General features: G+C 42.8%; 1 protein-coding gene across 1 annotated transcript in view; it reads left to right on the forward strand.

Annotated features, from left to right (window-relative positions):
* GUSB (glucuronidase beta) overlaps positions 1-14737 on the forward strand; it is a 28172-nt gene extending 13435 nt beyond the window's left edge. The window contains exons 7-12 of the mRNA XM_070946218.1: positions 646-824; positions 2132-2278; positions 5854-5938; positions 9604-9780; positions 12226-12361; positions 14292-14737. Of these exons, the coding sequence (XP_070802319.1) occupies positions 646-824; positions 2132-2278; positions 5854-5938; positions 9604-9780; positions 12226-12361; positions 14292-14446 (879 nt within the window). The 3' untranslated portion in view covers positions 14447-14737. The remainder of the gene's footprint in view (positions 1-645; positions 825-2131; positions 2279-5853; positions 5939-9603; positions 9781-12225; positions 12362-14291) is intronic.
* The last annotated feature ends 7374 nt before the right edge of the window (positions 14738-22111 follow it).

Raw genomic sequence — 22111 nt, forward strand, 5'->3', positions numbered from 1 at the left:
AACAAAACCCTAAGGGCTGTTTTGTTGTCATTGAGAGCTAAAAGAATAAAATTAAAATGTTAATTGAAAAACAAAATGTCAGCTTGTATAACGTTTGTTATCCCCAAAGAAGAGGAGCTAATAAACCATGTTAAGTCTTGGCTCAGTTCATTATCTGGGACTTATCTAAGGTTCGTGCTAAAATGCCAACACGTTTTTGAAACAGCAAGTTGGCCTATTTGTGTGTATTTCATTTTAAAACATACATTAGTGAAATAAAAAAAACTATGATTAGTGATTGTATAGTAAAATCACACTACAAAAATTAAAGTAAACTGAAGGAGAGAAAAAAGGAATTAGGCAAAAGAAAAAAAAATCAATATAGTTTGAATTCAGTTGTTAAACTATTTATTACATCGAGATCAGGGGTCTCCAACCTTGGCAACTTTAAGCCTGGAGGACTTAAAGGGGAATTCTGGGAGTTGAAGTCCTCCAGGCTTAAAGTTGCCAAGGTTGGAGACCCCTGATCTATACTATATGGAAATATATTGCTCTTCTCATTTTTAGAATATAAAGATATTTTGTGTACATTTCATTTCTTCCATGTTAAGCTGTATCCATGAGGACAGCAAAGCCATTGCTAACAAGATGTTTGTTCTGCTACAGATCCGTGGCAAGGGCCTAGACTGGCCTCTGATCATGAAGGATTTCAACCTTCTGCACTGGCTAGGAGCCAATTCCTTTCGCACCAGCCATTATCCGTATGCTGAGGAGATCATGGAGCTTTGTGATGCTTATGGCATTGTCGTGATTGACGAGAGCCCAGGAGTGGGCATGCATGACAGGTGAGGTACGGTTGCTCTGCCCATGTCTTATGTCTTCTATCACATAATATACTAAGGCAGAAATGGGCAATTCTTTTTGTAGCTGGCTGAACATAGCTTTTTTTTTTTTATGAATAGCCCACAGCAGGTTGGATAATCTATTGAGAAAACACATATGGATGCAGGGTCAGGGACAACCATATACCAGAGTTCTCAAGGATAGGAGGCAGAAACCAAAGAAGTGAATGGTCTACAGAGGTTGCTGGGGTGAGGAATTTGTGGTCCAGTATGCCTAGTGACAGGGACTCAGGGGCTAAGATGCTGAGCTTGTCGATCGAAAGGTCGGCAGTTCAGCAGTTCGAATCCCTAGTGCTGCATAACGGGGTGAGCTCCCGTTACTTGTCAACCTAGCAGTTTGAAGACATGTAAAAAAGGCAAGTAGAAAAATAGGGACCACCTTTGGTGGTAAGGTACCAGCGTTCCGTGAGCCTTTGGCGTTTAATCATGCCGGCCACATGACCACGGAGACGTCTTCAGACAGCGCTGGCTCTTCGGCTTTGAAACGGAGATGAGCACCGCCCCCTAGAGTCGGGAATGACTAGCACATATGTGCGAGGAGAACCTGTACCTATGGCTAGTGATCAAGAATGATGAGAGCTGGAGGACTGCAGGTGTCTCAATATGGGTTTTAGGCATTGGGTTTCAGCTGGTGGGACTGTGGTCTTTGAGGTCTTTGGTACTCTGTGAGCTTGGTGGTTTTCTTGCAGACATTTCATTACCAAACTAGGTAACATCATCAGTGCGACACATAGCTAGTTTGGCAATGAAACGTCTGCAAGAAAATCACCAAGCTCAGAGAGCACCAAGAACTCCACAGTTCAACCCTGAGCTACGATTATTCTCTTCTATCACGACTGTGATCTATCTTAAGATGGCTTGCCTCTTGTATTTGTTTCAAGAAAGAATGAAGAAGTGAATGGGGACCACCGGAGAAATTAGAGAGTTATTTGGAATACAAAGTGTTTCTATAAAAGCTGAAATATTGCAACTTTCTCGTAGTCCTGATAAGCCTGACTTGATAAGGATTTCAGGAATTCTCAATTACAGAATGGGAAATTTGGGAAATGCTCAGAAAATTTATAATTTTCTTGGCTTGTCCATCCCCTTACTACAATTCCTGTTAAAAACTTGGAAGTGCTGTTAAATCCAAATTTGCTTTCAGAGGGAGTGTTCCTCATGACAGCAACTCCAGGCTTTCCCCAGGTAGTCCATTTCCCCCTTCTGAATGGATTTATTTTCCTTTGGTCTCTCTTTGCTTCATTGTTTAGTCTGAACTTTGGAAACCAGTCTCTGCAACACCACCTTGTTGTGATGGAAGAGCTGATCCGGCGGGACAAAAACCGACCCTCAGTTGTGATGTGGTCGGTAGCCAATGAGCCAGCCTCAGAGTTGCCTGTGGCTGCTTACTACTTCAAGTGAGTACCTGCTCAGCTGAGAATGCACTGTGAGGTCTGCGAACTGGACATGAGCTCACACAAAAAGTGTAATTTGCAATCATAGGAATAGGGGATGAAACAGTGGTGGAATTCAAATTTTTTACTACCGGTTCTGTGAGTGTGGCTTGGTGGGCATGGCGTGGCTTGGTGGGCATGGCAGAGGAAGGATACTGCAAAATCTCCATTCCCACCCCACTCTGGAACCAGCCAGAGGTGGTATTTGCCGGTTCTCCAAACTACTTAACATTTCCACTACCGGTTCTCCAGAACCTGTCAGAACCTGCTGAATAGCACCCCTAGGATGAAAGCTGTAATCCTACACCTGGCTGTCACCTACATAGAGGGCTCTTTTGTGGCTTACAGTAAAGTGGGGTATTGTGCCAACAGAGCCTTTCTCATCCTTGGCAATTTTAAGATGTGTGGATTCAACTCCTAGAATTCCCCAGCAAGCAATTACAAAACTAAGTTGTCAAGGCCACCAGAGATAAGGCCAAGTCGGGAGGGATGAAGATCCAATGAGCAGAAGAGGTTCTCCTTCCAGCCTTCATTGATTGCTGGATCAGGGAGGACAGGTAGAGGCAACTGGGGAGGGACGGTCCGTAGGTAACCTGGTCCCAAGTCATGAAGGACTTAAAGGCGTCAACCAGAACTTTGAATTGCATCCAGAAGCCCAGCTGGAAGCCAATGCAGCTTGTTGAACCCAGTAACCAACATCCTAAACCAGAGGTGGGATTCAGCCGGTTCTGTCCAGTTTGGGCGAATCGGTAGTGGCGACTGCGGGAGGCTCCACCCACCCGCCTGGACGTAATGCGCAAGCAAAGATTTGCGAACCGGTAGGGAAGGTAAGTGAATCCCACCTCTGCCCTAAACCTGTGTCGTCACATTCTGCAGCTTCTGAACAGAATTCATTTTTCATCATAATTTTATTCTTATTGCTGATTTTATTTGTGTAGTTATGATCTTATTTAGCACTGCTTCAACAGATACCAAATATAATATCTATTAGGCTCTAGTGAACCAGACTGTACATCTACATGTACACATAATTATAGACTTATTATATAAACAGACTTTGAGCAAAATAAAATATAAAGTCTGAGCCATCCATGGAAAAAACAGACTGAAAATATAATATCTACTGCAGGGGTGTCAAATTCGCATTGCCACGTTGTCGTGATGCAACGCGACTTTTTCCCCCTTCACTAAAATGGGGCTGGGCGTGGCGCATCTGGCCTGCGGGCCACGAGTTTGACAGCCCTGATCTACTGTCTCCAGGACAACAATACCATCCTATCTTCCCCCTCCCCTCCCCCAACAAAATCTGTATGGATCTTTTTTCTTTAAAATATTATAATTTGTGGCCCCAGATTAAAGGAAAATTCCCCACCTCCAATTTAACAGTCTAAAAATCTTCTGGTTACTGCTCTTTCTTGGTCCCGATTGCTTATTAGTGAGAGATGTCCCAGATCAAAGCTGGAACTTCCCTTCTTACCTGTGTTCTGCCCCAGCTAAGGACCCCAAAGAACGCAGCACGCACAAAGTCTGTACAAACCTTAGTTTTCTAAAATAAAATCAGTATTTTTTTTCAAACAAAGGCTGTTAATTAACTTTCTTAACAGCCTGCAAGAACCCAAAGAATAAATAATCTTAATCTTACTATGGTTGGCAGAAAGCCCAGAAGCAATTTGCAAAGAACTAAGATCAAGGCACGAAGGAGAGTGAATGGTTGTTCCCTGCAAATTGCTTCAGTCAGCGTTCCTCCTTAAATAGGCTAAGGGAGTGGCCAATTAGCCCCAAGCCTTACTCTCAAGGAGACCTGAGAAGCCACTCCTGCCTTTTGGCAGCTCTGCACACCCGTGCATCAAGAAGAGGATCCTCCTCTTCGTCCTCTTCACTTAAGGGAGCTTCTGGAGGTTCTGAAGGCCCTGGCTGAATCCCCGCCTCTGGAACCACATCTTCTCCAGCCACATTGTCTGATTCGAGTGCCAGCTGCACAGGCTGCTGGCGCAGCACCACACCAGCCTCCTCGCTGTCCGAATCAGCCACCAGCCTCACAGGCCGTGTACGGGCCACAACAACCTGGTATTGCCTTTGCGATTTTGTAATCTGTAGCTACCAAATTCTTATAAGGATAAGAATTTACGGTTCAGGTGGAAATCCTTCGTTTGGGCAGTCAAAAAAGGCACAGATGACAAATGGGAAAGTACAAGCAGTTCTTGACTTACGACAGTCACCAAATTACCATGGACCTCCCCAAGGGATACTTACAACCTGGTCCTCTCCGTGGTCACAGGACTGCATGTGGGTGCTTGTCAACTGGCTAGCATTTACAGCTGTTTGCAGCATCCCGCAGTAACATAACTGCATTTTCCGACGTTTTTGCTGAATACTGACATTTACTTCTGGTTTTTGGAAAATCCAAACCATCGTGAACAATGAGATTGCTTAATGGATTGCTTAGTGGTCTTCCGGGTGCGATTCAAGGTGTTGGTTACCACCTTTAAAGCGCTCCATGGCATAGGACCCGGGTACCTCCGAGACCGTCTTCTGCTACCAATAGCCTCCCACCGACCAGTTCGCTCCCACAGAGAGGGTCTCCTCCGGGTGCCATCGGCCAAGTTATGTCGGCTGGCGACACCCAGGGGGAGGGCCTTCTCTGTGGGAGCCCCAGCCCTGTGGAACGAACTGCTCCCGGAAATACGTAAGATCTCCGACCTCCGGGTGTTTCGCTGCGCACTGAAGACCCTGTTGTTCCGCCAGGCCGGACTATCAACATAATAGTTTTAAATTGGGGTATTTAAATTTTTTGGGGTTTTAAATCTGAGCCAATTTATTTAATTATTTTAAACTTTAAATTGCTGTTTTGTCTGTGTTTTTAAATAGGCTGTACACCGCCCTGAGTCCTTCGGGAGAAGGGCGGTATAGAAATAAAATAATAATAATAATAATAATAATAATAATAATAATAATAATAATAATTATTATTATTATTATTATTAAATAATAATAATAATAATAATAATAATAATAATAATAATAATAATAATGACTTTTGCAAACAAGATTGTAAAATCAGACAGGTCACATGGATGAATCACTTTACGACCATCACAACTTACAACCATAATGGGCAGGCTCCATTACAGGGGGGACCTCCTATGTTTCCCTTTATAGTAATCCTGAATGTAAAGCTGGTGGAAGTTTTCAACATGTTACCTGACAATGTATATCAAGAGATGTGGTGGCACAGGTGGTTAGAATGCAGTACTGCAGGCTAATTCTGCCGACTGCCAGCAGTTCGATTTTCACCGGCTCAAGGTTGACTCAGCCTTCCATCCTTCCAAGGACGATAAAATGAGGATCCAGATTGTTGTGGACAATATGCTGACTCTGTAAACCGCTTAGAGAGTGCTGTAAAAATATAAGTCTAAGTGCTATTGCTACTGCTATCTTTGGAAGGATCCTCTCTTCCTATTAGAGGAAAGAATGCTGCAAATGAACTGTCCTTGATGTACAGTTAAAAGAAATAATTGAATTTTATCTTCACCCTGCAGGACAGTGATAGCCCACACCAAAGCTTTGGATCCGACCCGGCCTGTGACATTTGTCTCAAATGCTAATTACCTCCGAGATCAGGGGGTAAGTATTGCATGGCTTAGATTGAGTTTAACAGGGAGGGTTCCTGAAATGCCCTTCCTGCAAGTTTGTTCAGCACTCATTGCAAAGAGGAATAGCAGAAGCTTTGATCCTGTGTTCTTGAAAGATCAATTGAATAACTGATTCAAAAGAATTCCAGATTAGGTGCTGTAGGGCATAGAAGTGTTCTTTATCCCTACAAACAGAAGGGTAAAAAATCAGATGCTGATGTGGCTGCTTTAAGGAATCTGCTTTAAAGTGATTCTTGAAGCAGTGGATCCTGTTTTTCAGACTTGTATGAAGTATTGAGGAGGGTTGGGCTGCTTTAGAACAGGAGTGTCAGACTCAAGGCCCACAGGCCAGATCCAACCCGCGGGTTGCTTAGATAGAATAAAATAACAAGAGTTGGAAGGGACCTTGGAGGTCTTCTAGTCCAACCCCCTGCTTAGGCAGGAAACCCTACACCACTTCAGACAAATGGTTATCCAACATTTTCTTAAAAACTTCCAGTGTTGGAGCATTCACAACTTCTGGAGGCAAGTTGTTCCACTGATTAATTGTTCTAATTGTCAGGAAAATTCTCCTCAGTTCTAAGTTGCTTCTCTCCTTGATTAGTTTCCACCCATTGCTTCTTGTCCTGCCCTCAGATACTTTGGAGAATAGCTTGACTCCCTCTTCCTTGTGGCAGCCCCTGAGATATTGGAACACTGTTATCATGTCTCCCCTAGTCCTTCTCTTCATTAAACTAGACATACCCAGTTCCTGCAACCGTTCTTCATAGATCTGGACCACGGGGCCACCCTTGAAACAGCGAAGGACTGACCCACGGTGCCTCTGCCAGCGAAAATGGAGCTCAGGAGTCCATTTTCACTGGCAGAATGCTCGGGCCACCACAAGCACCCCCAACACAAGTGACATTGAGCTGGGCGCGCCTATCCTGCCCCCTCCCCATGTCAAACACAACCCTGATGCAGCCCTCAATGAAATCCCATTTGACACCCCTGTTATAGAAGTTAGAACAATTAATCAGTGGAACAGCTTACTTCCAGAAGCTGTGGATGCTCCAACACTGGAAGTTTTTAAGAAGAGATTGGAGAACCATTTGGCTGAAGTGGTATAAGGATTCCTGCTTGATCAGGGGGCTGCACTAAAAGACCTCCAGAGTCTCTTCCAACTGTGTTATTCTATTCTATTTCAATGGATATCAGGGAAATGTGTCCATACAAAGTTCAAAATATTTCCTCCAAGTAATTTTAAAATGTATTTAGCAGGGGAGGGGGGGATCCAAAAGTCAAGATGGCAGCTACATCCCCATGATCAAAGCCTGCCATTTTTTATACATGGGCCTTTGATCATATAATTGTGGCCGCCATCTTAACTTTTTGAACTCCCTGCAGAAACTCCTGGTGTCCTTTTGGATCGAAGATCCATCCAGCATCTTGCTTCATTTAGGAGTCATCCAAAAACATCTGGAGAAGCCCATAAGCAGGACAAAATAGCAAGGTCCTTTATCAGTTGTTTGCATATTAACTGGTGTGAGGTAAACTGCTTTCAAATCAGATACTACAGTGTGGCTGTCGTGACTAACATATTCTAAGATTCATTCATCATCCTGTAGCAGTTGACAATCCATTTGATGGGATTGCCATTTTTTCCTGTTTGGAAAGGAGCTTCTCCTCCTTTTATAACTGCCTATCTTTGGGCTCACATGATGGCTTTTGAATGATTCGGGCTTCAGAAGGGTGGGAAGCTCTGTCATCAGGTGCCAGTGCCAAAACAGATCTAAACTCCAATTAAATTAATTAAAACAGATACAGATTAACAGAGTTGGAAGGGATCTTGTAGGCCATCAGTCCAACCCCCCACCCAAGCAGGAGATCCTACAGCATTTCTGACAAATGGCAGTCCAATCTCTTCTTGAAAGCCTCCAGTGATGAAGCTCCCACAACTTCCAAAGGCAACTTCTGTTCCATTGGTTGATTGTTCTGTCAGAAAATTTCTCCTTATTTCCAGGTTGAATCTCTCCTTGTTCAGTTTCCATCCATTATTCCTTCAGGTGCCTTGGAAAATAACTTGACCCCTTCCCTCTCTGTGGCAGCCCCTCAAATATTGAAACACTGCTATCATGTCTCCCCTGGTCCTTCTCTTCACTAGACTAGCCATGCCCAGTTCCTGCAACCGTTCTTCATATATTTTAGTCTCCAGTCCCCAAATCATCTTGGTTACTCTTCTCTGCACTTTTTCTAGTCTCGACATCTTTTTTTATAGTGTGGTGACGAAAAAACATATGTTCAAAATTTATTTCATCCAGAAATTTCTGGATCTGATTAGAGTAACAGCAGCTTGAGCATGCTGTGCACAGTCCAATTCTATCAAAATCAGGGCTGGCCAGTTATTCATAGCTAAAAAGGCTGCACTGATTTTCTTTTAATTCAGCCACTGAAGCCTGATGGGAACATGGTGCAAGTGTACTGATGGCCCTAGTTGGGACAGTTAACCAATATGTGACTCATTATGAGGCTGGTGGCGACTGGAGGATTTTTCAAGCAAAATAGAAGTACAAGAACCTACCCGAGTCATAGCATTTCTAATTTAGTGCTTACTTTTACAAAAGAAAGACACAATGCTTCCAAGCAGGGGTGCAATCCAGCAGGTTCTAACAGGTTCTGGAGAACCGGTAGCGGAAATTTTGAGTAATTCAGAGAACCGGCAAATACCACCTTTGGCTGGCTCCAGAATGGTGTGGGAATGGAGATTTTGCAATATCTTTCCCCTGCCACACCCACCAAGTCGCGCCCACAGAACTGGTAGGAAAAAATTTTGGATTTTACCCCTGCTTCCAAGTATCAATGATTTCAGTGTTCTAACAGTGGAATTGTCTGTGTAGAGAGGTTATGGGATTTCCATTTCTGGAGATTTTAAAGAGGAAGCTAACAGCCACCACTCAAGGATGGCTTAAAATCCTTCATGTTGCAGAAGGTAGATGATCCTTGTGGTCCCTTCCATTTTCACAGTTTTGTGATTCAGAGTATAATGCGAAGCAGAACATTTGAGCATTTTGGCCATTGCGGGTTACTAACTTTCATTTTAACCAAGTAAATATTCAAAGAGAATAGGCCCAGCTGCTTCATGTAAGGAGGAGTGTTAGGAAATAATTATTACCTAACTTGTTGGGTTGGCAATATACAAACCTTCAATATACTGCTGTATTGCATTATACTGTGTCCTGATTGGTTAGCTCTGTAGCCAATCTCCTTAAGAGGAAGCTAGAAACATGGTTTGTTTCTCTTTGCTGCTCTTTGCTGTTCTTGTTCTCTGATATCTCTGTATGCTGCTGTTTGCAAATCCAGAGGAACTGTTTATTTTGAATGACTATGACGACTGGTAAGAAGACTTTATTATTGGATTATCCCTGGACTGTCGTTTTGCTATCTCCTGCTTTATATGTATATGACCTGGACTGTTTATTGGACTGTGCCTTACTATTTCCTAAAAGTAAACACAACTCAGTGTATCTGTGTGTTGACTGTGTTTATTCATAGCTACTCTCAATCGCTTTCATGTGCACACCCTTGCTACTCAAGGGTTACTTTGCAAATTCCTTAACAAGGAGTTTTATATTCTCCTGGATCTCCTTCATCATCTGAACTAACCTCAGATTCCTGTAGGCACCTTATGTGGATGTCATCTGTGTGAATAGCTACTTCTCCTGGTACCATGATGCAGGACACCTGGAAGTGATCCAGCTGCAGCTGAAGACACAGTTTGAGAACTGGTATACTACCCACCAAAAGCCCATCATTCAGAGTGAATATGGAGCTGACACCATCAGCGGCTTTCATGCTGTGAGTCTTACGATTCTGAGGGGCAATTGCGGCAGTAGAAAGTACTGTATTTTTCAGAGTATAAGACGCACCTACCTTTTTTGGTGAGGAAAACAAGAAAAAGAAATCTGCCTCTGCCTCCCAGCAATTTTGCTTCGTTGCAGCAAACAGCCTACTTTACTTTCATTTTCATTTTCAGCATAGCTTGATTAGCACAAGAAAAAAAAATCTGCTTCAGCAATTTTCCTCCTTGCAGCAAGCAGCAGGGGCCCGGGCAAAACAGCTGAGAGCAAAACAGCTAAGAGTCAGGAGGCCAATCTAATCAACTTGTGTTAATTAGGCTGTGCTGAAGCTGAAAGGAGCTGTTTCTTCTTGCTGCTTGCTACAAGGATGTAACTGTGCTGGGAGGCAGAGGCCAAAGGGTGGGGGCCAGTGAGTGGGCAGGGCTACATTCGGTGTATAAGATGCACCAAAATTTTCACTCCCTTTTAGGGGGAAAAAAGGTGCGTCTTATACTCCGAAAAATATGGTAGTTTGCAGGGAGAAGATGTAGACAGGACTTTTTCTATACTAAGTATAGTATACAGTATTAATTCCTGTTTCTTCCAAGGCTTTTCCAAATGGAACTGGGTCTATAAGAGCCATTGCGGTACAGTGGTTAGAATGTAGTATTGTAGGCTAATTCTGCTTACTGTTAGCAGTTTGGCAGTTCGATTCTCACCGAGTCAAGGTTGACTCGGCCTTCCATCCTTCCGAGGTCAGTAAATGAGGACCCAGATTGTTGGGCTCAATATGCTGACTCTGTAAACCACTTAGAGCGGACTGTAAAGTGGTATATAAGTCTGAGTGCTATTGCTATTGCTATATCCATATACCATAAATATACTCTTACACAAAACACACATATATACATGTTTGGATTAATCATAGGAGAAATGTAATACCAATAGGAGGTTTTATGTGAAACACACTTATATGGAGGTGCTTTCTGTTGCTGCAGGTATTTTACCAAAGACTGGAGTATCATTGTCAAAAATATTTTATCTGTATTGTGCATCACAGATCTTGCACTAAGCAAGGGGCAGAACTGAATGTTCTCCCTGGATAAGTTCACACACTACTTTCACCAGGTCATAACTAGAGGCGCAGCAACTGCATTTGCAACAACATTCTAAGCTTCGTTATTGTTTTTTGTGATTTAAGGTATCCAGTCCTTGAATTAGTTTAGAGTCCATTGTATGGTTAGAGTGCAGTACTGCAGGCTACTTCTGCTGCCTGCCAGCTGCCTGCAATTTGGCAGTTCAGATCTCACCAGGCTCAAGGTTGACTCAGCCTTCCATCTTTCCGAGGTGCGTAAAACGAGGACCCAGATTGTTGAGGACAATATGCTGAACTCTGTAAACCACTTAGAGAGGACTGTAAAGCACTGTGAAGTGGTATATAAGTCTAAATGCTATTGCTATTGTTTAAATGCAGAAAATGGGAAAATGCAGGCATCAGGTTAAGTGTGTTATACTAATTAAGTGGTTTTTTTGAATCTTCATAGAAGATTACTCTAGGACAGGGGTTCCCAACCTTTCAGACCTCAGGGACCACTAAATTCATAATTTTAAATCCCACAGACCACTAATATGATCTGCCTAATGACCAGCTGTGTGGGCGTTGCTAGATGGTTATGTGACTGGGTGGGCATGGCAACTCAATGGCCAACTTGATGTCACTCACATTGAGAGGCGCCTCGCCGGCCTCTACTTACCCCTCTCCTGGCAGCCACTCCTCGCCTCCCCGCTTGGGCTCCTTAGGGCTCCAACAGGAAGCAGTTGTTGGAGCTAAGCAGCCACCACTAGAAAGAGTTGGCAAAACAGCTGGCTCAGTTCAAATTGGATCTGGCCGAGAAGGAAGCTCAGCAGAAAACACCTCACTGAGGACTATGAGCATAGGCTTTTCAAGCAGAGGGAAGACCTGCAGGAGTGCAAGGCCTGGTACTGACAGGCTGAGATGGTCAGCCAGTTCCAGGCCATGGTACAGTCCCACTGGAACAAGGCCCTCTGTCTCTTTGCCACCAGCGGCACTTCCCTCCAGCCTTCGCCCCAAGCCCCACACCAGGAGGTAGAAGCAGACCCCAAGTTGGAATTTCTGCCCCCCTCCAACCTGCACAAAAAGACTCCGAAGGGGGAGACTCTCTGCAGCAACACAAATGTTCATTGCATGTATTCGGCCCAGAGACCATAGTTTGAGGACCCCTAATTTAGTGCAATATAAAAAAAAATGCAAATAATTCTTTTGCGAACCACCAAAATTTTCTTGCGGACCACCAATGGTCCACGGACTACCAGTTCGTGACCGCTGCTCTAGGAGCTGGATGGTGCTCTGTTGCCATTTACTTTAAGAGTACATCTGGAGGATACACATTGTTATTTTGTTAAGACTCATGCTCACCCTTCCCTGCTTTTCTGCTGTCTGCAGGACCCCCCTCTCATGTTCTCTGAGGAATACGAGGAAGCTGTACTCAAGGAATATCATGCTGTGTTAGACCAAAAGAGGGAGGAGTACGTGATTGGAGAGCTCATCTGGAATTTTGCCGATTTTATGACAGAACAAGGTAGGGGCTTATTAGATAAAAGCTGCCACATTGTCCTGCCAAATGCTTAGGGTTGGATTTAATAAAATGAATGTTTGGTCTGGAACAGAAATATTTATATAAACATTTCAGTGATGAGGCAGAAAAAACTAATAAATCTCAACCACTTGCAAAAATATTTCCATGATAACTTGTTTATAGTGTCATTGGCAAGACTTCATCAATTCTGTTAGATACAGTAAGCCTCTAACTCAGAGGCTTAGAAGCCCCCAATCCAGTCGCTACTCAACAGTCATGAATTATTTTGTGCTGCTTCCTAAACATATGAATGTGAGGTGCAATTATTGTTTGCGATGGAACTCACATTGCTACACTTCAACTGTTTGGTGCTGGTCAGTACATGCATCACACTGGACCATTTTGTAGTTGGTTTTTTACTTAGTGTGACATGCAGACAAGGTCCATATAGATCTATCAGTTCATTTTATAGCAGTAAATCAGAATTTTTTTAACTGGCATGACTCACTAGCTTTTTCATGGGGCATAATAAGTGAGTACAACAATATATTTTGTTAGCCCAGACTCCAAGCCAAAGCTGCAATCAATAAGCCAATATCAAGCTATGGTTTGAAACTGTGCTTTACCGCCCTGTCATCACACTAACTGAAAAGCATATTATGGCCTAAGACAGGGGTGTCAAACTTAACATGCACGGGCTGGATCCGGCTCGCAGGGTGCTTAGATCTGGCCCACAGGGCTGCCATGGAAACGGTGAAGGACTGGCCGGTGGTGCCTCTTCCAGTGAAAACAGAGCTCAGGAGGACTGCACACAGTGCTTCCAAGCTCTGTTTATGCTGGCAGAGGGTTGCAGGAGGCTGTCCCAGCCAAAAATGGAGCTCATGAGCCCATTTTTGCTGACAGAGTGCTCAGGCCACCACAGGTGCCCCCAAGATGAGTGATGTCAAGCTGACGACACACACCCTGGTCATGCCCCCCCCGCCCCCCCAAGGTCAAACACAACCCTGATGTGGCCCTCAATGAAATCAAGTTTGACACCCCTGGCCTAAGACAATGTGTTTAAACATGCCTTAGCATATATCATACTCCACTGCAAACTACTGGACTCCATTTTATTCTAGCCCACTATGTTGTGTGAACACAACCTTACATGTTTGCACAACATGGTAAAACAGATTACCATATCATACAAATTTAGGATTCAAGGTAAGTAGAAAATGGAAGAAATGCCTGAATAAGAAATGAATCAAGACTTTCAAGTTAGCTTTCCATAAGCATAGTTTGTTATCTGAATCCAAAACTAGCTTATCATTTCTGCAACAGAAAACAAGCTGGGACTCTACTATTTCTGTTCTGTTTCCTCTCCCATACACTTCTTCAAAAATGGTCTATGAAGAGCATTAGTTTCCCGACACCACCAGGTTTCAGATTTTTTAAAAAAATCAAGCATTGAAAGCAACAGCTCAAAAGTGGTGCTTGAGCAGGCAACAAAACATCTACAAACGCATGTTTCTCAGAGAAACAGGGGGATAAAAATACAGCAGAGGTTGTTTGCAGAATCATTTGAGGCACATTTATGGGGTGAATCCTTTAATCATGATTAATTATAAGCCTGGGTTTGTGAGTCAAGTTGGACAGGGGGATGCAGAGTTTCCAGTTTCTCCAGCTTATTCCTAGTTTTATTTGTGTACCTCACCAAGTCCTTAAGAGCAGTAAATGATGAGCGAAAGAAACCAGGAACTGACCTAAGAAACTATGGTGACTGGCCAGTCTGATATGTTGATTCTGGTTTGTTTGTAGCTAAGCATGATTTGTCTACTATTTCAGTTATACCCATTTTTTTTAAATTTGATTTATATGCCGCCCTTCTCCGGAGACAGGGCAGCTTACAATGCGTTAAGCATTGATTTGTAGTGTCCTTTCCCATCTGCAGGGGTGACACGCGTCATGGGTAACAAGAAAGGGATTTTCACTCGCCAACGGCAACCAAAAGCCGCCGCCTTCATTTTGAAAGAAAGATACTGGAAGATTGCCAATGAATCCAGATCTCGGATGCCACCAGCCCCATGCAGTGCCTGCTTGCCCTGAAGCACACTTCTCCAAGTTTGCTCAACTCTCATTTCAGGTATTACCAGAGACTCGTGTTACAGACATTCTACAGAAAGAACATTAAAATACAGGTAACTTTTCTACGATTAAATGTCAGAGAAGAAATGTACTGAGATCATGGAAACTAATCAACAAAGCCGCTAGCAGGACTGGTGACAAAATTTGGCAATCATTAAGTTTTTTGTTCTACCCTTACAAGGAGTCAGAGAAAAAGATACTGTGTGGACACGTTTCTCCTCTGATTTTGAAAAACTTTATTTGCACATTTCCAAGGGTCAAAATGCTTCTTAGCCTTATTAAAGTGTTTTACAATATTTTCTCCCCTTCTTGAATACATTTTATTAATTCTGTTTTGTATAAGGAACTAAATTTAGGGTATGCAGGTTTGTCAAATGCACTTTTGAGGAGGGAGAATGCCTGAGAAAAATGCCTTGCTCAAGATACTGACACTTCCGCGCTGCCTTTCAAGGCACATTGCCATTCACCCATAAACATAAACATGTCCGGAGGCATCCCAGTGGTTGGCAGGAAAGCAAGGGGTTGATCAGGTTCAACTAGAACAGGGGTCAGCAACCTGCGGCTCTGGAGCCGCATGTGGCTCTTTCATTCGTCTGCTGCAGCTCCCTGTTGCTCAAAATATGCATCACAACCGTCAATGTGTAACACCTGCTGGCATGCAATTTATTGAGCTTTTCAACCCCCGGTAAGCCAATCATGGATAAATCCAAGAAAAGAAAAGTTTCAGAAGAAAACAGAATGTTTAATTCAACTACATAGGCTAGTTTTGTGGCTGCTCAGGAAATAGTCAGGCACGGGAAGGGTTTTGTGGCTCCCTGTGTTTTCTTTTCTGTGGGAAATGGGTCCAAATGGCTCTTTGAGTGTTTAAGGTTGCCAACCACTGAACTAGAAGACCTCCAAGGTCCCTTCCAATTCTGTTATTCTGGAAAGGGCTAAAGGAAGAGGTTAAACAGCCAATGCAGGATCTTCTAATATGGAAAGGGAGGTAGAAATTTTGGGAAGAAACATGATGAAGAAATCATCATAGACATGTTTACTGGCTTTGGTTTATATTTAACTAACCCTGCCCCAAAGGACAGACAATGTGTGTGTGTGTGTGTGCATGCACACATGAAGGAATGAAGGAAACTTAATTTGCGAGGTGGGAAGAGAGACCAAGCTTAGAAACTTATTTGAGGTCCTAGCATTGGGGGTAGCAAAGGGAATGTGGACAATGAAAAGGAGATAAAGAGATGGGAGAGAAAATGAGAGAGAAAGAGGTAAAGAAGAATGCTTGGAACCAGTGGAAAGATCCACACAGGCTTCTTTGTTGGCATAAGGACCACTCAGGAGCAAGAGGTGAAGGATGGCAAGCAGGCAAGAGCTACTGTGTCAAAATGATGAGAAGATCTGGAAGGTCAGCTGGGAGAAAAGGCTGAGAAGCAGTTGGGAGATCTCACCTTGGAAGAGAAAGATGGAGGATCAAAGAAGTGCCACAAGCAAGATATTGGCAGAGACAGAGTGAACATGTTTTGGAGGATGGTGGTGATTTTGGAACTTTCATTTAATAACTTCTTGTAGGTCTTGAATTTATGTTTACCAACAAAGAAATAAAGTGAGACTAGTATAGATCCTATTTCAAGCTATTTAGCTCTCATCAGCTAGCCATACCCTTCTGGGATTCGAACCCGGGCTACTTGTATATTAGGTTGATGTATTAACTTCTAAGCCACAGGGTCTCCTCGCTTTGTCTATACCAGGGAAGAGATTAAGCGTTGAGAGATAGAGTGAGATACATTTACTTAATACATCTACCTAATATGCAAGTAGCCCAGGTTAGAATCCCAGAAGGGTATGGCTAGCTGATGAGAGCTAAATAGCTTGAAATAGATCTATACTCGTCTCCCTTTATTTCTTTGTCGGTAAACATAAATTCAACACAAAAATAGTTTGTTGCGAAAGCAATTGCTTGCGAAGGCTCCTGGATTGGGGCTGAAAAGCGGAAGCAGTATGCTCTGTCCCATAATTGGGTATACAGGTTGCCCTGATGGGCTGGTCTCACGGAAAAAAAACCCACTTCTCGTAGGTCTATGTAAGCTGTCCCTGTTGCAATTCGTTTCTTTCCTAATGATAGAACCAAAAACTATCAGAAGTTCACTAGAGGTATGATATTTTTTCTTCTTCTTGGATGGCTCAGGAGGAAAGAAAGACAGCCATTATAGCTGGAAGCCAGCTGGGTGGGAATCAATGCTGCAAGAGTTGGAACAGATTCCATCTGACAAACCTCTAGAATATTTCAGTTCTTGAACCCAGGTCTGGCTGTTGTGGCCTGCCGGCGGCCTGTGGAGCTGGCAGCAGAGTCAGACAGTGAGAAGGCTGGACATGGGCCAGTCCTGGAGTCTGGGGAAGGCTCGGATGAGAGCTCTGCTTCGGAGGCAGAGAAAGGGCCATTGGGGAGATACATGCTGCCTCCGGAGCCTCCAGATTTGGACCTCAGCAAGGCAGAGGAACATGGGGAGCCTGTTCCTAGTGTGCGCATGCGCAGAGCTGCCAGAAGGCAAGAACAGTTAAAACAAAAGGGACGACTTGGGAGTAGGGCTTGGAGATGATTGGCTCCTCCCATAAGACTTAAAAGAGGAGCAAAGGCTCCTCTTTGCAGGAAGCAACGTTGTTAATTTTGTGCAGTTTAAAGTCTGAAGCTCTGTTGATTCTGGACTCTGTGTGGCTTTGCCAATTAGGTCTTTCGCAGCGTGTCAAAGGAGATAAAGGTGGGTGATTATCAGCCTTATCCCGAAGGACTCTTTACAACTATTTGGGATTCATCTGTGAATGAACAGAATTCACAGCTGTTGAAATTAAAGAGGTTTTTGGGACTACTCATGTGTTCTACTGACTCAGGAAGCCTAGGTCAGAACACTGGCTGCAGCATAATAGCTGGAGTTACACATTCATGAAATGACTTTTTCTGCAAGCCTCACACACCACTCAGTCATAATGTGTGTGGCAGGTTGGGCGACCCAACTGAGTGTGAGTTATTAAACAGTCATCAAACCATGGTTTAGTACAGTGCCTATCCAGAGATGTACAAAGGAGACTGCAGGAGTTAGTACTTCCTCTAACTTATGTCATGAAGCTATAAACAGCCATCCCAAAGCATACATGCATGAAAGGATTCTATATTCATCCTGCAATATTTGTGCAGTGTTCCTCTTAGGATGACCATAGGTAGTCTTCAAGTTACAACTGCAATTTAGCCTACAATTATGATCATTAAGTCATGATGGTCATTAAAGGGGACACCATGTGACCATTTCTGATTTTATGAACTTTTTTGTGGCAGTCGTTAAGCGAATGCCATGGTCATTAAGCAAGCCCGCTGTTCAGTATGGGACTCTTTTTTTTTTTTTGCCAGAAAATGTAAATCACTGTCATGCGACCACAGGACACTGCAAACAGCTGGTTGCCAAGTACCCAATGTGATCATGTCACTGGGGCCCCCCAGATGTCAGAATCCAGGTCATCTCTTTTGGGGGGGAGGGGTTCCATCATAACTTCGAACAGCAATTAAGTGACTAGTCATAAATTGAGGACTGCCTATAGGGACTTAGTCATGATATGAAGGATTTATTTTGTACTGTTATGATCCTGAATGCTCTTTTAAATGAATTCCTATTCAAGGAATGTGTGGCTCTATATCAGTGTTTCTCAACCTTGGTAGCTTGAAGATGGGTGGACTTCAACTCCCAGAATCCCCCAGCCAGCAGCGCTGGCTGGGGGACTCTGGGAGTTGAAGTCCACCCATCTTCAAGCTTCCAAGGTTGAGAAACACTGCTCTATATAATTTAAAATATAATGGCCTCCTCTCACAGGGAGCCCATTGTGTGATGGAGAAAAAACGAGCACTCAAGGACTTGGCCCCAAATATTTATGTTCGTATTCTGATTTTAATCTCAAATAAAAGATGTGTGTCGTTTCACACATCTCAGTATTTCTACAGCTTTAACAAAATAGACCAATACTGTTTTAACCATACTGCGTATTTGGAGGGGGTTGATTGCCTTCAGATCACGAACATTTCGAAGAGTTTTCCTCCCATAATGGCATTTCCCCCCCTTCCTCACAAAAATGAGTACTCAGCCACATGAAACAGATGTTTCAAAATAACACGTTTCAATGATTTTGAAAGCATGTAATCAAGACACACATTAATATTTGCAAACCTACATAGGAATTACACCTATGTAGAATTCCACCTACACAGGGGAACAAGATTTGGGAGATTAGCAGAGACAGAAACCTCATTGTTCATCCCAAGATTTCTATCTTAATGGCTGGAGCTTACCATTCCAGTTACCCTACTTTTGAGTCAAACTCTACAACCAGTACTGCATCCCCCTGCTCTGCGTTGTGATAGCTTTGCACGTCTGGCATCCAGAGCTATTGCCAACCACAGAGACAATCGTTCCAAAGGTGCTTTTTCAGGAGGCAACTGGACTTTCTTGTTTTTTTCTTTTGAGGACATTTCACTTCTCATCCAAGAAGCTTCTTCAACTCTGACAGGATAGTGGGGAATGGAAGGATTTATATTCCTTGCAGGCAGCTGGTCATTTGCATTCTTTTAGAGCAGGGGTCTGCCACCTTAAATACTCAAAGAGCCATTTGGACGCATTTCCCACAAAAAAGAAAACACCAGGAGCCACAAAATCCTTGCTGTGCCTGACTATTTCTTGAGCGGCCACAAACTAGCATATGTAGTTGAATTAAACGTTCCCTTTTCTTCTGAAACTATTCGTTTCTTGGATTTATCTATGGTTGGCCTACCAGGGGTTGAAAAACTCAATAAATTGCGTGCCGGCAAGTGTCGCACATTGGCGGTTGTGACGCATATTTTGAGTGACAGGGAGCTGCAGTAGAGAGGTGAAAGAGCCACATACGGCTCCAGAGTCGCAGGTTGCTGACCCTTGTTTTAGAGGGTCATTGAAGGGGAAAAAAAACTGCAGACTAAGGAACCAGGAGCACTACTCAGGTGACCCTGAGGACACAGATAAACCGCCAAGTGCTTCAAGGACCCTCTAAAAGGATGCAAACGATCAGCTGTCTGCAAGGAATATAAATCCTTCCATTCCCCACTATCCTGTCAGAACTGAAGAAGCTTCTTGGATGAGAAGTGAAACATCCTCAAAGAAAAAACAAGAAAGTCTAGTTGCCTCCAGAAAAAGCACCTTTGGGACAACCATGACCTGGATGACTGAGAATCTCTACAGACACAGAGAGGATCAAATATCAGAATCATTCTCATTCCTTACAACTTGGGTTATTCCAAGAAATTCTGCTGTTCCAAAGAAGCCATGGTACAAGCATGAACTCTCATTTTATCTGAAAGCATAAGAAACCCATCCCTTATTATAAAATATGTTAATGGACCAACATTAAAGAGTAGCATTATTGCACTTACTGAAAGTGACATCTGATTCTACATGCCTAAACGTAAGATATTCAGAGAGATTCCAAGGTACACTAAGACAGGGGTCTCCAACCTTGGCAACTTTAAGACTTGTGGACTTCAGCTCCTAGAATTCCTCAGCCAGCTTTGCTTTGCTGGCTGAGGAATTCTGGGAGCTGAAGTCCACAAGTCTTAAAAGTTGCCAAGGTTGGAGACCCCTGCACTAGGATATGAAGAGATACCATCATTCCAGCAAGTTTCTTGCAATCCATGAGGTTACTCAGTGGTCATGATAAGGGCACAAACCGGAACAGTCTAATGACCCCCACAAAGATGAAAGGTTTCTGCAGATTGATGAAGAATCATCAGTTAACAATCCAAGCTACAGTGTGAAAGCTATAAAAAGAGAACTGAAGAAAGAAGTCCGAATTCCCATCTTCTGCTCCACTGAAGATCATCTCAAAGAACTCTCCTTGAACGTCTCTGTCCCTTTTGCCACTTGGCTAACAGCAAGAAATATTTCTTGGAACATGTTGTTTGTGTGACTGAGAGTGAAAGCGAGGTGCTTATACTGTTAAAATAAAACTTTTAAAATCAATCAATAGTCTCATGTTGGATGTTCAATGACTTTGCTCTTAAGTATGCGTAAGGACTCCTAGTTCCTTGACAGAGGACAAATGTCTTTGGAAACATTCGATTTCAGATTTTGTGGCTAAGCTGACACAAAGACACTGAACCCGTTGGCTTCCATAGGAAGAAATAAAAATGGGCAAGATGGTGAGATTGGCAGTGCGTAGTCCAAACCCCGGCCCTTAATTTCATGCACTGATGTTGCAAAAGCATAGAAAGGGTCAGGGCATCAATTGTGCTACTCTGTCCACCATCTTGACTGTTTTGACCCCACACACACACATGCTGCTACTACACTAATCACAAACCGCAGGTTGAAAAAACTAGGCTACCGTACATTTCCACAGGAAAAGGAATTTGAAAAATAGGACAAGGTCATCATATATGGAGAAGTGGGATTAAAATAAAGAGGTTGAAGTGACATTGGTTGATAAATTTGAAAAAGAGGAGATAGCTACAGAATGGGGAAGAAGATGATTCTGCTTTTCATTTTCCTGGTGGGTTATCCTGTTGGTTCCCACTTTCCCCAGAACACCTTCTCCATCTCAGTCTGTCTCTGAAAGATCAATAAAGTATAAATAAACTATGCCATGGATTATAACATTATCTTACAATTATAATACATCAGAAAGATCTTTCCTCCTGCCCCAATCCCCTTTCTCTTTTTAACACAAGGATATTTAGCTTTGTTCTTACTTGACAAACTTGGTAATCATTTACTAAATTTTAAATGCTCAATTCTATGACTATTTGACAAGTTTTAAGTAGAAGAAACAATATCTTATTTTTCCCCCAACGTGGTTCACTATTGTTTAGGTAAAGAAACAGTAAAGTGGTCTGATACTTAAACCTCAGGCACACATGAAACTCAAATAACACAAACAGGAGTATCTTACATAATGTGGCATGCCTGATAGCATGGATTGTGTAAGTGCATGAAAAATACCATGAACGTAGGAAAGATAAGATATTCCTGACGGTGGAACTGATTGATGACTCAAGCCACTTTGAACTGTGATATGGGCAGGAAATAAATTTGATGATGATGATGATAATTTGCCCGCAAGAATTGGTGGAACCATAAAGTCACAAGAAATGAAGCTAAAGTGCCTGAAACTTTAGAATTCAAACTGACAGGCAACTGCCACATAACAACCCAGATTTAACAATTGTTGATAAGACAAAAAAGAAATCCCAACGGAGGAAAACGTACTTTAAAAAATATTTGAATGTGCAGAAATGGATAGACTAACACTGACAATTAAGGAAAAGGAGGAAACTGAATACTTTTTGACATGGGGCCCGTTTTGTCAATGGTTGGCTAATAAAAACAGAAGTTAGAAATATGGAAATGTAAGAAAAAAACTAATGTTATAAGGGAGATTTGTTAAAATGGATAAGCAAATATTATTATTACAATGGAATTAATTTCAATGTAATGACTACTGCCGTAAACATTTTGATTATTATTTTCTAAGATTACATGTACCCAGACAACACAGTTCAATTGAAATTGAAATTTTTATATGTTATAAAATAAAAATTTTTTTACCAAAAGACAAAAAAGTCTGGAT

This window comes from Pituophis catenifer, unplaced genomic scaffold (assembly GCF_029215685.1).
Source record: "Pituophis catenifer annectens isolate HBS135680 unplaced genomic scaffold, rPitCat1.0.hap2 SCAF_1, whole genome shotgun sequence".
NCBI lineage: Eukaryota > Metazoa > Chordata > Lepidosauria > Squamata > Colubridae > Pituophis > Pituophis catenifer.